General features: G+C 37.9%; 1 protein-coding gene across 1 annotated transcript in view; it reads left to right on the top strand.

The window, feature by feature from the left end:
• Nucleotides 1-3,275: 3,275 nt before the first annotated feature.
• The window catches only part of castor2 (cytosolic arginine sensor for mTORC1 subunit 2), a 31,273-nt gene continuing 20,933 nt past the window's right edge, over nucleotides 3,276-13,615 (top strand). The window contains exon 1 of the mRNA XM_036142766.1: nucleotides 3,276-3,593. Coding sequence (XP_035998659.1) covers nucleotides 3,481-3,593 — 113 coding nt within the window. The 5' untranslated portion in view covers nucleotides 3,276-3,480. The remainder of the gene's footprint in view (nucleotides 3,594-13,615) is intronic.

The raw sequence follows: 13,615 nt of genomic DNA, 5'->3' as shown, positions 1-13,615 counted from the left end.
AGCCCCGGCCGTTTTGCTTCCTGGCGTATTTCCGACGTATAAGTGGTGGAAATACGTCATGCATCGGGCGCACATGCACTGGTCAGTTTGCAATATTCAGAATAAGTTGATCCTGACAAGCGTTTACGTCCATGTTGATTGGATTATCAATCGGCATAAACCACCCCTCTCATTTGGAGTACAATTTCTTTCCGGTTGAGTTTAACCTGATCACAATATTCCTATTGGCTTGTTTACGTGATGCATTCTGATTCCGATTACTTTTTTTTTTAAAGTAGCTACTGTGTGGTTTGGGGTTAGCCACAAAACGGGTCCAAATTAAAACAACTAGCTCTGCAGAGAGGACCATCAGTGCTGCTAATATTAATGCAGACTTTTACCTGCAGGGCGGCGCTACAGAGCGGTATTTGCAAAAAAAAAAAAAAAACAGCTGTGTGGGTTCTTGTACTTGCAACTGAGAGGGAACATATTTTTTGTATTTTATCACTAAATAAAGTGAGGATTTAGGGTTAGGTTTAGGATTAAGGTGTCAATTAGGTTTAGGTTAGATATGTCGTATGAATGGTTAGGGATAGGCAATGGAAAAGGTTTTAAATGAATGCCAGAGAAGATTCTCAGTCATCCAGGTCATGATCATTCCAAAAAAAAGTTAAAAAACAAAACAACTGGACTTTTTTCCGAAGTGTGAGGACATTTCGCTTCCCATCCAGAAAGCTTTCCAGAAATTAATTAAATCTTAAATGAATGGAAGACATGGAAAGGTCTTCAGTAGGTATTTGAAACAAGGATATGTGTTTGTATGCATTATATATATGTATGCTGATCGCTGTAATCAAAGTCAACTTCCTTCATTCTGTACACAATCATGGCCAAATAGATGCTTCTGATATAAAAAGTGTCGACACAGGACTGTTATTTCCTTAAATTCAAGCTCATGTCTGGATCATTTACGGCATCTGTGTCAATGAAAACTGCATTACCCAGCATGCCCTGCTGCAGTGCAGACCTACCCCCCTTCGTTTGAATGGCAAGTTGTTTGTTTCACTCCGACCAGCTGCTAACTATTCCAGTCAGTGAGCAAACATGGGGAGCTGTGGTCCTCTGACCAACAAGCTACTGCAGGATTAGTACAGAGTCACTTCCGTTTTCATAGGTTCTCTTCAAAATAAAGGTAGCCTGTTAAAGAGACTGAAATAAATTGTCATCCAAGTTATTTCACTGATCTTGAAAAAGTAGGAAAACCTACTGCATGTTAGGATTGTTGCCATTTTTATTTCTTATATATAATTTGTTCATCTCATTTGGTTTTAACTTTGGTGTTTGGGATTTTTTTTTTTTGTACCTTATTTTGTTTTGTTTGCTATTTTCTGCATCTTTTGTAGGGTTTTTTTTTTTTTTTTTCAAATTTGAGAAATTTCCTTTTCTTTAGGTCTATTCAGTATCTTATTGGACATTTTCTCAATCCTGTCTCTGATAAGTTCATTTTTTTCCCCCATAATCAATTTTAGCCTGTCTCTTGTCTGGTTAACCCAGGCCTAGATAAAGGCTCCCACTGATCCTTTGGCCTGTGACCATACACAAACACATAAACCAAAATGCATCTTGCGATCCAGAAGGAGCACATCTTTTCCAATAACACCCAAATAAATATGAAAAATAAATTAGCTTTCAGTGGTTAAATTAAGACTTAAAGGTAGAGTCGGCTATTTTTCCGGAAGATTCCCCAAGTCCCTTTTTGAATATCCCCCTCTTCCATTCCTCAGGGGGATCACGTGAAAAAAAAATCTCCCAAATCCACTCTGGTCTTTTGTCTTTCTCCTTAGTCCTTCCTCTTCTTCTCTTAAACTTGTACCAGGATTGCTTCTTGTGACTCTCAGCCATATCCAAAGTATTCGGTGAGAGCAGCGGTGCTACAATGAATGGCTAACACTGAAGCTAACTGCTAAGCTAACCAAAGCTAACCATATACATAAACACTAGAAGTGTGCAGCCAGCAAGCGGAAGCTAACAATGAAAGAGCACGCACACTGCTGTTATGTGAGCGCATCAGAATAATGACATGTGGGAGAACCAATAGATAAGGTGATCCACCCGGAACCTGAGGGACAGAGGGGGGTGAGAGCAGAACCAAAACTCTGACAATTCCCTGCCATTCGGTCTAATTGGTAATCCAACAGTATTGCCAGCTATAACCTTAATTATATTAATGAAACAAGAGGGAATATATGGAGCTAAATTGGGGTCATAATGTTTGTTTGAAAAATTACAAATTTGAAATTGAAAAAAAAATGTGAAACTGAAAAAGAATTTAAACTGAAGAGTTATTTTGAAATTGAAAAGAAAAGATTTGAAACGGGGGAAAAAATGCAAAACTTTTTTAGATTCTAATTTTTTTTTTTTTTTTTAACACTTTCAGATTTTTTTAATGCTTCAAACTTTTGGCCCTGTTCTGGCACGGGGGCCGGTGCCTCAGATAGGGCTGGGAATGTTTAGTCCGGCTGGACTAAACATTCCCAGCTGTTTCTTCAAGAACTGTGAACTGTCACAATTTACTTTTCAGCGTAATTTCTTTTTAAGCTTTAAATCTGTTCTATGGAGCCCTTAAAGGGATATTGAAGGGAAATAAAAAAAATAAAAATGTTCTGGTGCTCACCAGTTACTTTCAGTTTCTGATATGCACCAGAAAGTATATATATTTTTTATTATTATTTCCCTTCACTGTCACTTTAGGGCTCCATACTTCTCTTTTCAGTTTCAAAAACACTTTTAGTCACATTTTTTTTTTCAGTTTTAAATCTTTTTTTCAGTTTAAATTTTTTTTTAATTTTTTTCGAACAACCATTAGGACTCTGATTTAGCTCCATAGTATTTTCCGTTTAAAAGCTAAGAACGGTCGATTTATCTGATGTTAGCGGCAGGCTAACAGGCTAGCCAGTTGAACTTTATTCCAGTGACACTGGAATCGTTACAGGTTCTTTTAAAAAACTTCATTAGCTTCAAAAACTGTTTCCAAAAAAAAAAAAAAAAAAAGTCCTTTTGTGAGTATTTAAATCTGGCTAAAACGGTTTGCAAATATTAGCATACATTTTTTTTGAAGCATAAAACAAATATGTTGGTTGTATACTAAATAGTAGCTATATATAGATATTAAACTGTTAATCGGTGTACATAAATTACCCCCAAAAAGTATTAATTTCACGTATTTATGTCCAAAAACAAGATGTTTCGGTTGTTTTTGGGTGGTTTTATTTTGAAAAGCTCAAAGCGGAAAGGGTGTGGGGTTCCGTTGTGGGTTTGACTTCAGGTCCGGGTTTTACCTCAGCTTTCTTTATTCCACCCTACCTCCCCGTTTCTTCCCCTATTTAATGCGTCCCAGCCTGTCGCTTCTGTCTATTTATTTATTTATGCCTTCCTTCCGACTCTGTTTAGTTGTTTTAAGTTTTGAGTTCTGGTCGTTCCTCCAATGAGAAGGCGTAAAAGATGGAGCTTCATATTTTAGAGCACAGCCTGAAAGTGGCGAGTATAGAGAAAGAGGGGATCGAGATTTGCACCCACGGATTAATAAAACTCGCCTTCTTGGCCTCCAAAACGAGGTGGGTAACTTCTGCGTGCATGTTATCCGCGTTAAACTGTTTTATGTGCGTTTTGTTGCTGTTGCTGCTGTTAAGCTAGCCGCCCGCCGCCGGGGGGCTGCCTGTTTACCGGAGCTGCAGCTCCCGGAGTTGCGTTAATGCTCCCAAACATGCCGGTTCTGGGTGTTCTTCTCCGGGCCTGTCCGTGTTCCGGTGGCTCCTTCTGGGGCTCTGCGGGTGGACGCCGGTGGCGGTGTGTGCGCCTGCTCCTGCCCGGATAATTGTAGCCTGATCCGGTGAAGTTCTGCAGGCAGATGAGGGCATTTTAGAGGCGGAAACTTTTCATGTAAAAGCCCCGGTCGCCATGGCCGGATAGAGGAGGATGCGGGCCCCTGGGCTGGAGCCCCCTTAGGGGCCCTGTCACCTTTCATGCATCCAAAATAAAGTTAATTAAGTAAAAGCCACACACCGCAACTCATTTAGATAACATAACATAAAATATGCAGTAAATATGAAATATAAATGTTTCTTTTAAATGGATAAAAGCATGAGAGAAATCTATAAAGCTAAAATAAGAAAATATAAAATGTTAATTTTTATATTTTAAACTCTCGGGAGACGATTATTGTCAAAAAATGCATAAAGTATTTGAAAAATGTTTCATTGTTAACACCAATAATAAGTATTATCATTATCTGAAACTCATTTAAATAAATATATAAAACACACGTTGCAATTCAGGATTCAGAACAACTTTGTTTTAATGCCTTTGTTCACAGCCTTCCAGTCCATATACTTTTATAAAGGAGAATGATGAAAACTATATATATATATATATACACTTTCCTGGTTTGTATATGTATGTATGTATATATATATATATATATATATATATATATATATACACACACACATACACAAGCCAGGAAAGTCACCATTGAGATTAATATTCTCTTTTTCAAAGGAGACCTGGCAAAAAATAAAATTAAAACAAATTAAACAGTTACTACATAACATGTAAGTCATCTTATATAAATAGGGTCCACAGAGACTATATTTAAAAAAGAAAACTGTAAATTGTTACGTCAGACAGAGTTAAAGACACTGACAGTTTAAAGAGGTCAACTCTAAGACTCTAAATCTAGATTTTTATTACCATGCTGCACAACATTTCGCAAATTAATTATTATTTACAACATTATGATGAACTATCAGTGTTGCAAAGAACCGCCTGAGGTGCAATAAATAGCAGCTAATTATAAAAAGAGCCCTGCTTTTAGGGACTTCATGCCAGCCAGTCAGTCATGTCTAATAAATCAGAATATTATTTTAAAAGTTTTACTTTTGTAACCTAATCCATTAAGTAAAACAAATTCGATCAATTACGCAAAGTCTGATGTTTTAAAGCATATTTTTGTTACGATTATTTAATGACATTATTTCATCACACCAATAAATTGTTAACATACAAATATGGGCATAATGAAAATATCTTCAATACCTGCTTAAAGTTTGTTTTCAAAAAGGTATTTTAAATCTGACTAACAAGCCTCATGTGAAAGCATATTTGGATTTATTGAATAAAAACATCTTTTTAGTTGCGTAATTTGTCTGTTTATCACAGGGGTGTCTAAAGTGCAGCCAGGGGCCTTTGGTGTCCCTTGAAACGATTTGTTGCGAACCCCAAACCACAATTTAGCTTTGCTTTGGTGGAACACAAAGTATTTATGCTTTACTAACCATGTTTTTTTTACTTTTATTTATATTTTTTGATTTCATAAATCGAACCTCAGCAACATTTACTCACAATCAGACCTTTTTATTTGATCTTTGCTAAGAAAAAACAGGCGCTGACGTAGAGAGCCGGGTCCATGTCCAGTTCACGTTACCAAGAATTGACAAAATATTTAACAATTGTTGAAGATTATGAGATTACAGAGACCCTTTATAAATATGGAAACTTCTTTGCTTTTAATAAAACACGTTCCATGTTTCAGACCTACGATGATTTACAGAACCCACATCCACAGAAATCTGACCTTCATTCTTTTAAAATGCTTCATGTTTAGTTTATTGTTGAGCTGGTAAAAAAATAAATGACAGTTTTTAATCAGTTAAACCTTTTTATGGACCACCAAAGTCTTCAACCTGATCATTTCGGCCTGCGTGGATAAATTTGTACGTCTCCACGATTTATCACAAGTCATAACGTCAGCGTACTTTAGACCAGATTATACTGGAATAAACATATTTTGATTGGTATTTAACGTTTATGTCTGTTGTAAATTGTCAATATATATTTTTGTCATTGTAATAAAGAAGCGGTAGCATATGTTATGTTACACTTTAAAACAGGGGTGTCAAACTCATTTCTATATGGGGCCACTTTGGCATCATAAAGTCATTAAAAGGGCCGGTAGCACGTGTAAAGACGATACTTTTCATTTCATAATTTCATTCCAGTTCACATAGAAGTATAAAAAATGCACAGTAACATAAAAATAGCAACCTTAGGCCCAGTTTATACAGTTTATCTGCAAGAAAAGTTGATATTGGGGTGAGTTACACTTACAGGTGGCACAGTTTTAGCCACTTTATACACTTTAAAAGGATATATGCCTCTACTTTATGACATGATATACCTTTTTTTTTGGCTCTTGAGGGCCGGAAAATTTACCTTGACGGGCCGGATTCGGCTCGCGGGCCTTGAGTTTGACACCTGTGCTTTAAAAGATTTTCTGATTATTACTATATTTGTTTGGGTTTTTAATCTGTTTTACATCAAACGTTGGACATTTTTTATTTTTTTAACTTTATTGCCTTGAATGCATGTTAACAAGCATTTAGCATCACAGAAAATAGGAAGAGGCAGGCAAACATAAAAGATATATAAACACAAAAGAAATAGGTAAATAATAATAAAATTAAGACAGAGATTGGGTCTAGTCTGTCATGTCTCATCAAGTTCTGTACTCCAGGAGAACAGGGATATTTTAGATTTAAAGAAGCCCTTAATAATAAAAATAGCAACAATAGTAATATATGGATATAGTAAAAGTGTACAAGAGTCCTAAGCACAATATTCAGTAATTGGGGTCCATTTTTTTCAGTTGGACATTTTTTAAAATCTAAATTAGTTTGTAGGGAAAGAGAACCAACTTTTCTCTCTGTTTTTAATAATGTACAGTAATAAATTGGACTTTTTCCTGACAGTTAGCAGATATTTATTGTCAAAGATTTTGTTGAACGTGTTTTTTTTTTTTCCTCAGAATATTTCTCAAACCGATCCACCTTTCAGTGACTCCAGGTGTGATTTTTACTCCGATTTCAGAGTAAACCAAGAGAAATAAATTGCCCCAGGAACGCCGTAGCTGACTCCGTCTTTAACCTGAACGCTTGATCTTAGATTTTCTGCTGAGAAACGATTTTCTAGAAATGTTTTCCTCCGTGGAACGTGACCCAAAACGTTCCAGTAACTCTGCCGGCTGCGGTTCTGCTGCGGTTCTGCTGCTGGTTCTGCTGTTGGTTCTGCTGTTGGTTCTGCTGCTGGTTCTGCTGCTGGTTCTGCTGCGGCGGAGCTCTGTGTGTGACGTCACGGCTAAAACTCAACAATGCTGCTGTGATCAGTGGCTGATTTAAACTCGGGTTAATCTTTACCCGACGGGATCAGAATCAGCTCCAGCTGCTTTGTGCCGTCGGCCTTGATTAGTTCGGCCCTGATGATATCTGAGGTTTTACTTCCTCACCTGATCTGATCAATATTTATCTCAAACTTATTCCCGTTTCTCACATAATGGATCAATTAATCAACCTGGGAGACTTTTTGTCTAATCAAATGTAAGAGAGTTTTTATAGAAGTTAAAGCAAGATGTATGCAAATCAAAAATATGCTAAATAAATAATTATTATAAAACAGCTAAACAGATTTAATTTAATCCAGTGTGTCGATTTCTTTTTTTTTTTTACTACAGTTTAATGTTTTTTAATTGGATGCCTGAGAACATGCTGGAGCAGCAAAAGTTTTGTTCATCTGAACGAACCAAACTAATGCAACACTGCCCCCCCCCCCTTTTTTTTTTGTTGTTGCTGTGCACTGCTGGTCAGCTGGCTGAAAAAGGGCTACTGTGTTTCTAGTAATTACAGAAAAGACCACTTTAGCCGTACCTTTGATTCAAACATTTTATTATAATCGCTTAACTTTTATGTGCCGCTGTCTTCTTCCATTTCTGATGGCGCAAATTAATTTTACAAATTTATTTTGCATATAAAGAATCATTCTAAACTAAAATAAGGCTACATTCTCACTGCAGGTCTTGATGCTCAATTACGATTTTTTTTTTTTTGTTGTTGCTGAAATAGGATTTTTTTTTTTAGGTGATCGTTCATATTACTTGTACCGTATTTTTTGGACTATAAGGTGCACTTAACATCCTTAAATCTTCTCTAAAATTGATGTTGTTCCTTCAATATGTGGACAAAGACGCACAAATACACAATAATTCACTGTACGCCTTTTATAATCCGGTGCGCCTATGGTCTGAGAAATACGGTAAATGCGGCCGTCATCAGACTTCTGTCTGACCGGTTCTAGACCACAAAGCAACCTGCATGCGCGTATAACAGAAGTAACTGTTTACATAAGTAATGGTGAACGTAATTGTTTCTAGAAGTGTTCAATAAAGTTTTGCTAAAAAAACAAAACAAATATCGGCCCACATCTCTCCTTGTTATCATTATAAAGCTGTTGAGCAATGGGAGCCGACTATATTGAAGCCACATCATAGCGAGACGAAGTACGTAAGAAATAAAGCAGCGCAGCTATTAATAACGATCTTTTATGCCATGTGTGGACGTGTAGCGAGGGACGTGGAGGTCGGATAAAATGCATTGAAAAATATCCGATACGTATCAGAATTAGTGGACCAAATCGGATTGTTTTGGGGGACTAAAAGATCGGAATTGAGCCGTTCACCCTACCGTAAAAAAAAAAGACGGATATGGGCAAAAAGATCGGATTAGGGTCGCATTTCCCTGCAGTGCATGGAGCATGCAAATATATTTTTATAGTGCCAACAAGGATCTGGAGCATGTAAATATATTTAGCAGCAGCAGCCGTGTATAATAAATGTCTTTCTGGTCATTTAGCGTAATGATCTCTTTGGTGATCGACTCCAGCAGCCGGTTTCCTGCTTTTCTCTGCTCTCCAGCACAACCTGTGTTGTTATTAGCCACATTCACCTCCAGTGGCTTTACAGCTAAACAGCGAAATGGTTGTTACTCGTTTGGCTCATTAGAGGTCTAATTTCAGCGTAACTTTGACAACTTTCAGCGTAAAAACAGCCCGTTACGCTGGATAAAACCCGGCTTAAGTAATTCTGAAACATCTGTATAACAGCGTTAGCTTAGCATGAAGCGTCATTCAGTGTCTCTTTCTTCTGTGTCTGCCTCACAGGGAACTATACTTTTTTTTTTTTTTGTGTGTTTGTCCTGCTGATTACAGAGCCCGGGAGAGCTCACTATAAGTGATATTTTTTTTTTAGGTCGTGATAATTTGTGAGCACGTTTTCTTTTAATTGAGTCCTCGAATTGATCGAGATCTCGAATATACTATAACGGGCTCATGTTTACATGTGTCAAGACAATATTGAGTGCACGTTTTACATATTGTGGCCACATTTAAGTAGATCGTGCACACAATGTTCTATAACCATGTTCACTAAATTGTGCCCTCGTTTTACTATGCTTAAAATGAGAGCTCAATTTTGTAAAATGAGCTCGCACTATAGTAAAACGAGAGCACAATATAGTAAATTGTGCACACGATTTAGTAAAACGAGCGCACAATGTAGTAAAACGAGCGCACATTCTCTCAACATGCAAAACATTTTGCGATGACCCCTCTAGGGCTGATAAAGAGGTTCTGAGATGTTTTTCTTTCTGAACTCGACATGTTAGCAGAGGCTGTTAATGCAGCGCTGCAGTCTGAAGGAAATGTGAACGGGTCGGTTTTATTATTGTACTGAACTGATTATGTTGAGAATCTCACTTATTTTAAAGTATTATACGTATTTTAGTGTATTTGCAAGCTGTGGACACTAAAACAGGCAGTAAAAAAAACTGCCTTCAAAGCATCAGGTGCTTAAAGTCGCAGACGCTAAACCAAGAACACCAAGGGTCTGAGTTTAGATGGAGTCGTTCCTGATACCAGCAGAATAATGAGTCTATGCAGGCTTTTTAAAAACCTAATTTAATGCAACGCCTACATTTTTTTCTTTTTTTTTGGCTGAAAAAACAAAACACTTCAATCTGTAGATGTTTTATCTTCAGAGTGGTTTGCGCTCTAATGAAGTGTTTAGGTGGATTTGTGTTCTTGTAACCATTAGCCTGGCTTTGATGTAACAATGAGCTTCTGCAGTCTGACTTGGATAAAATGACAGTTTCCTGCAGAAAAAGTTCTCAGAAGTTGTTGTTTAAAACATGTGAGCCGTCTCTTTAAATGCGTCCACATGGACGGTCGTGTGAGCGTTCGTGTTGAATGTGGTTCTGTGTGGTTGCGGTGTTTTTACGCCTGGATTAGCGACTCCTGATTGTTTTTCTGATCTGAGGCTTTCTGCTTTTAGACCCGTCGGTGTTCTGGTGTCCGGTTCATGTCTGAATATGAGCGTCGGTTCAGGTCTGTTAGCTGGAAGTTTTTAAAGAGCATCTGAGCTCCACGATTGAAGTTCCTCCCACACAAAGCTTGATGTTCGGGGCCGTTTTTGTTGTTTTTTTTAAATCCATCCAGAAGGGATTACATAATTTCATATAATTTGACTGGAGGGCCTGGGTTTTTGTACCATTTATTTTTATTAAATTTCTTTGTTTTTCATCTCGTTTCCCTGCCGTTCCTTTGAGGCACCAACCTCAGAGTGGTTCCTCTTTGATGAGCCTCTACAAGTGATTTCTTTCATCTTTAGAGAACAGTCTGTTTTTTTTTTTTTGTTGTTTTTTTTGCAGATATTGATTCGCAGGTTTCTTTTTTTATATAAATATCTCTATCTGCTGTTAAGAATCAAAAACCCCCAGCCCATCTTTTCTTTTTGAACCCATTCACAAAACGAAATTGAAAAAAAAAAAAAAAAAAACCTGAAACGTCCCCAAATGCTCCTTTTCACAGAAACACAATGGAAAGTCAGCAGCAGGTGATTTCATCAAATCCTCGTTGTTGTCAAGCTGTTGGAGGGAAAGCGTGCGTTCTAAAAAGAATCGGCGTGTTTTTCTGCCTCAGAGACCCGGCTTGGGGTATATATTGTGACGACGATAAAAAGTTATACATTCTTTTAAGTATTATTATTATTATTATTATTATTATTATTATTATTATTATTATTATTTATTATTTATTTAAAAACTTTTTTTAGGAAACTATAGCTGTGACTGCAGTCAAAATCCCACAAACATAAATGCTGCTCTTTAAAAAAAAAAAAAACTACAGAGTTTAAAATGGGCAGCTTTAGGACACCTGTTGGATCTAGAAGTGAACTTTAATCGCTAAAGTGCACAGAGTAACTTTATCTAACCTTGTTTTCAGAGTTATTGACAGATGTTGTTGTCATGGAACAATGGAGAAAATAACGGGAAAATCTTGACAATACTGTCAGTTCTGGGTGGTTTCAGACATCAATGAGATTTTATTGTTCTCATTGTGTTAGCAAATTTTATACAACGATAAACGATACGATAAATTAGGGGTGGGTGATATATCGAATATACTCGGTGTATCTCAAGTTTTCCTCCGCGCGATGGTTAAAATGACTGTATAGTGATCATTGAGTGTAAATTTTAATGGCAAGATGGAGCCGCTGTATTTAATTCAGTGTGAGTTTAGTTTTTCCCACATGCAGTGAACGCATCACTCGCTCCTCATCCAAACCAGAAAGCGCTCTGGCGAACACACAACAACGAACCTGTGCGCTTACTTACGTTGACTAGACACCGAGAATTATGGCCACAGTGGGAGCTTCAGGTAAATAAGAAAATGAGTCTGAAGAGAAACAGCGCTGGGTCAATAATCTGGCAGCGGTTTGGATTTCACAAGGATGACGAAAAAAAACGCGGTAATTTGCAAAACATGCCGTAACACCATTGCCACAAAAGGTAGCAGTAGCACAAAGTTGTTCCACTTAAAGTCATCTAGTGCAAAATGAAGAGTCTTGTAAACTCTGCATGTCGACACCCCCCCATGAAGGAAACTTTAATTAAATCAGCCGTAAAACTGGCGTCTTATTTTGCTAAATCCCATATGACAGAAAAAAACGTTTGTTTAAAATTTCCCAGCACCTAAAGAGCGACGGAAATATTTTTGAGATGCTATGAATGCGTAGCTGCGACTGGTCAGTTGATTTTATGGTCATTTGGGATTGTCACATTTTTATTATACAATTTTTTTTTTTTTTTTTTTTTTTATGTCTTAAGCACAAAAGAGCAGCTTTTATTTCAGGTTTATTTTGTGTCAGATTTGTCCTTGGTGTTCCTTTTGGCCGCTGGGATGTTCTGTTTTTTTAAGGTCCAGTGTTGATCACGAAAGAGCTTTAATGTGACAATATTGTAATTTGTGAAAAGCTTCTATGTGCAGCTGTGGTTAAAACAATGGCTAAAATAAAACGTTTTAAATTCATTTTTATTTTGCAATTGCACGTTAATTTGAGATATGCCAATGCAACTTTAGGCACTATTTGGCTTAAAACACTTGTTATTTGAACATATCGCTATATATATATATATATATATATATATATATATATATATATATATATATATATATATATATATATCTATCGTGTATCATGATATAGCTCCAGAAATATCGTGATATTAGATTTTCTTCATATTGCCCACCCCTACGATAAATGCCCGTCCCTATTCCAAACTGCATGGTTTCTCTTATTTTTTTCTCTTTAATATGCGTCATTTAATTATTTAACTTTGTTTTAAACTAGACGTCTTCACCAGATCGTCTGAATCAGCTCCTCGGTATGCAGTAAAGTTCGTCAGAGTTCTGCTAATGACCCGATTTATTGACTCTGTGTGTTGAAGCAGAGACGCAGATAAAAGTTGCAGGACATCAAACCCCGAGGACTGGAGTTGAAAACCACTGTTCTAAACCTGTAGGAGTAGAAATGTTCTTTAATTTAACCATAAAAACTTTATTTTATGAGACTTTGGGTAAAAAAACAACATTCTTTATATGTAAAGAGGGGTGAGACTGGTCCTAGAGCGTCAGTAAAAAGAGCTCCACGGATCAGAAAAGCATGTTTTTAACTCCTTGTGATGATAAAGTTGTTGAAATGGATTGTGACTGGACATGCTGGCCGCTGACGAGCAGAGAGAAGCTCCTCAGAGATAAAGATCCTTGTATAACCGTCAGGTGGTTGGAGCGTGACTCCCAGTGAATGTCAGCACATCTGCAGAATTGGCAAACGGCTCGATAGCGCTAACGACCCGAGGAGGGGGCCGGGCCCTCGTTGGGCTTCTGGCTTGTTTTCTAGAAATATGCCTGATCAATACTAACCTGACAACAGCCAGCTGCATGTCTCGCTCCGCCTAGCTCCACTCACATACATCTGGGACACGGCTCATTGAAAATGATTTCCCCAACCAAATTTTTGGTCTGGCCAATCAGGACGCAGGGCGGGTGTTTCATGGATGTGACGTAGTGGAGAAGCCACCGTGAGATTCCAACAACAATGGCGGCTCGCATCGAGGAAGCAAGCGTTAGCATTGATGCTGCTATTTCTTCCGTGTTGTCCAATCTATCTGATATTGTTTCATTAAAACAACATCAGAGAACGGCTCGGGCGGTCAGCCCGGGATCGACTCCGGCCCGCGGCGCTTTGCCGGCTGTCTTCCCCCCTCTTCTTAGCGCCTCGGCTCGCGGAGCGGGGGGTGGACGACACGTTTTCCGCGGACCGGCTCGCGGAGCGGGGGGGTGGACGACACGTTTTCCGCGGCCGCCTCGCCAAGATAGCGCTGCGGGAAACCCTGCACTACAGCCGCAAACACAT

This window comes from Fundulus heteroclitus, chromosome 11, assembly GCF_011125445.2.
Source record: "Fundulus heteroclitus isolate FHET01 chromosome 11, MU-UCD_Fhet_4.1, whole genome shotgun sequence".
Classification (NCBI taxonomy): Eukaryota; Metazoa; Chordata; class Actinopteri; order Cyprinodontiformes; family Fundulidae; genus Fundulus; species Fundulus heteroclitus.
This window is presented reverse-complemented; position numbering and strand designations above follow the sequence as displayed.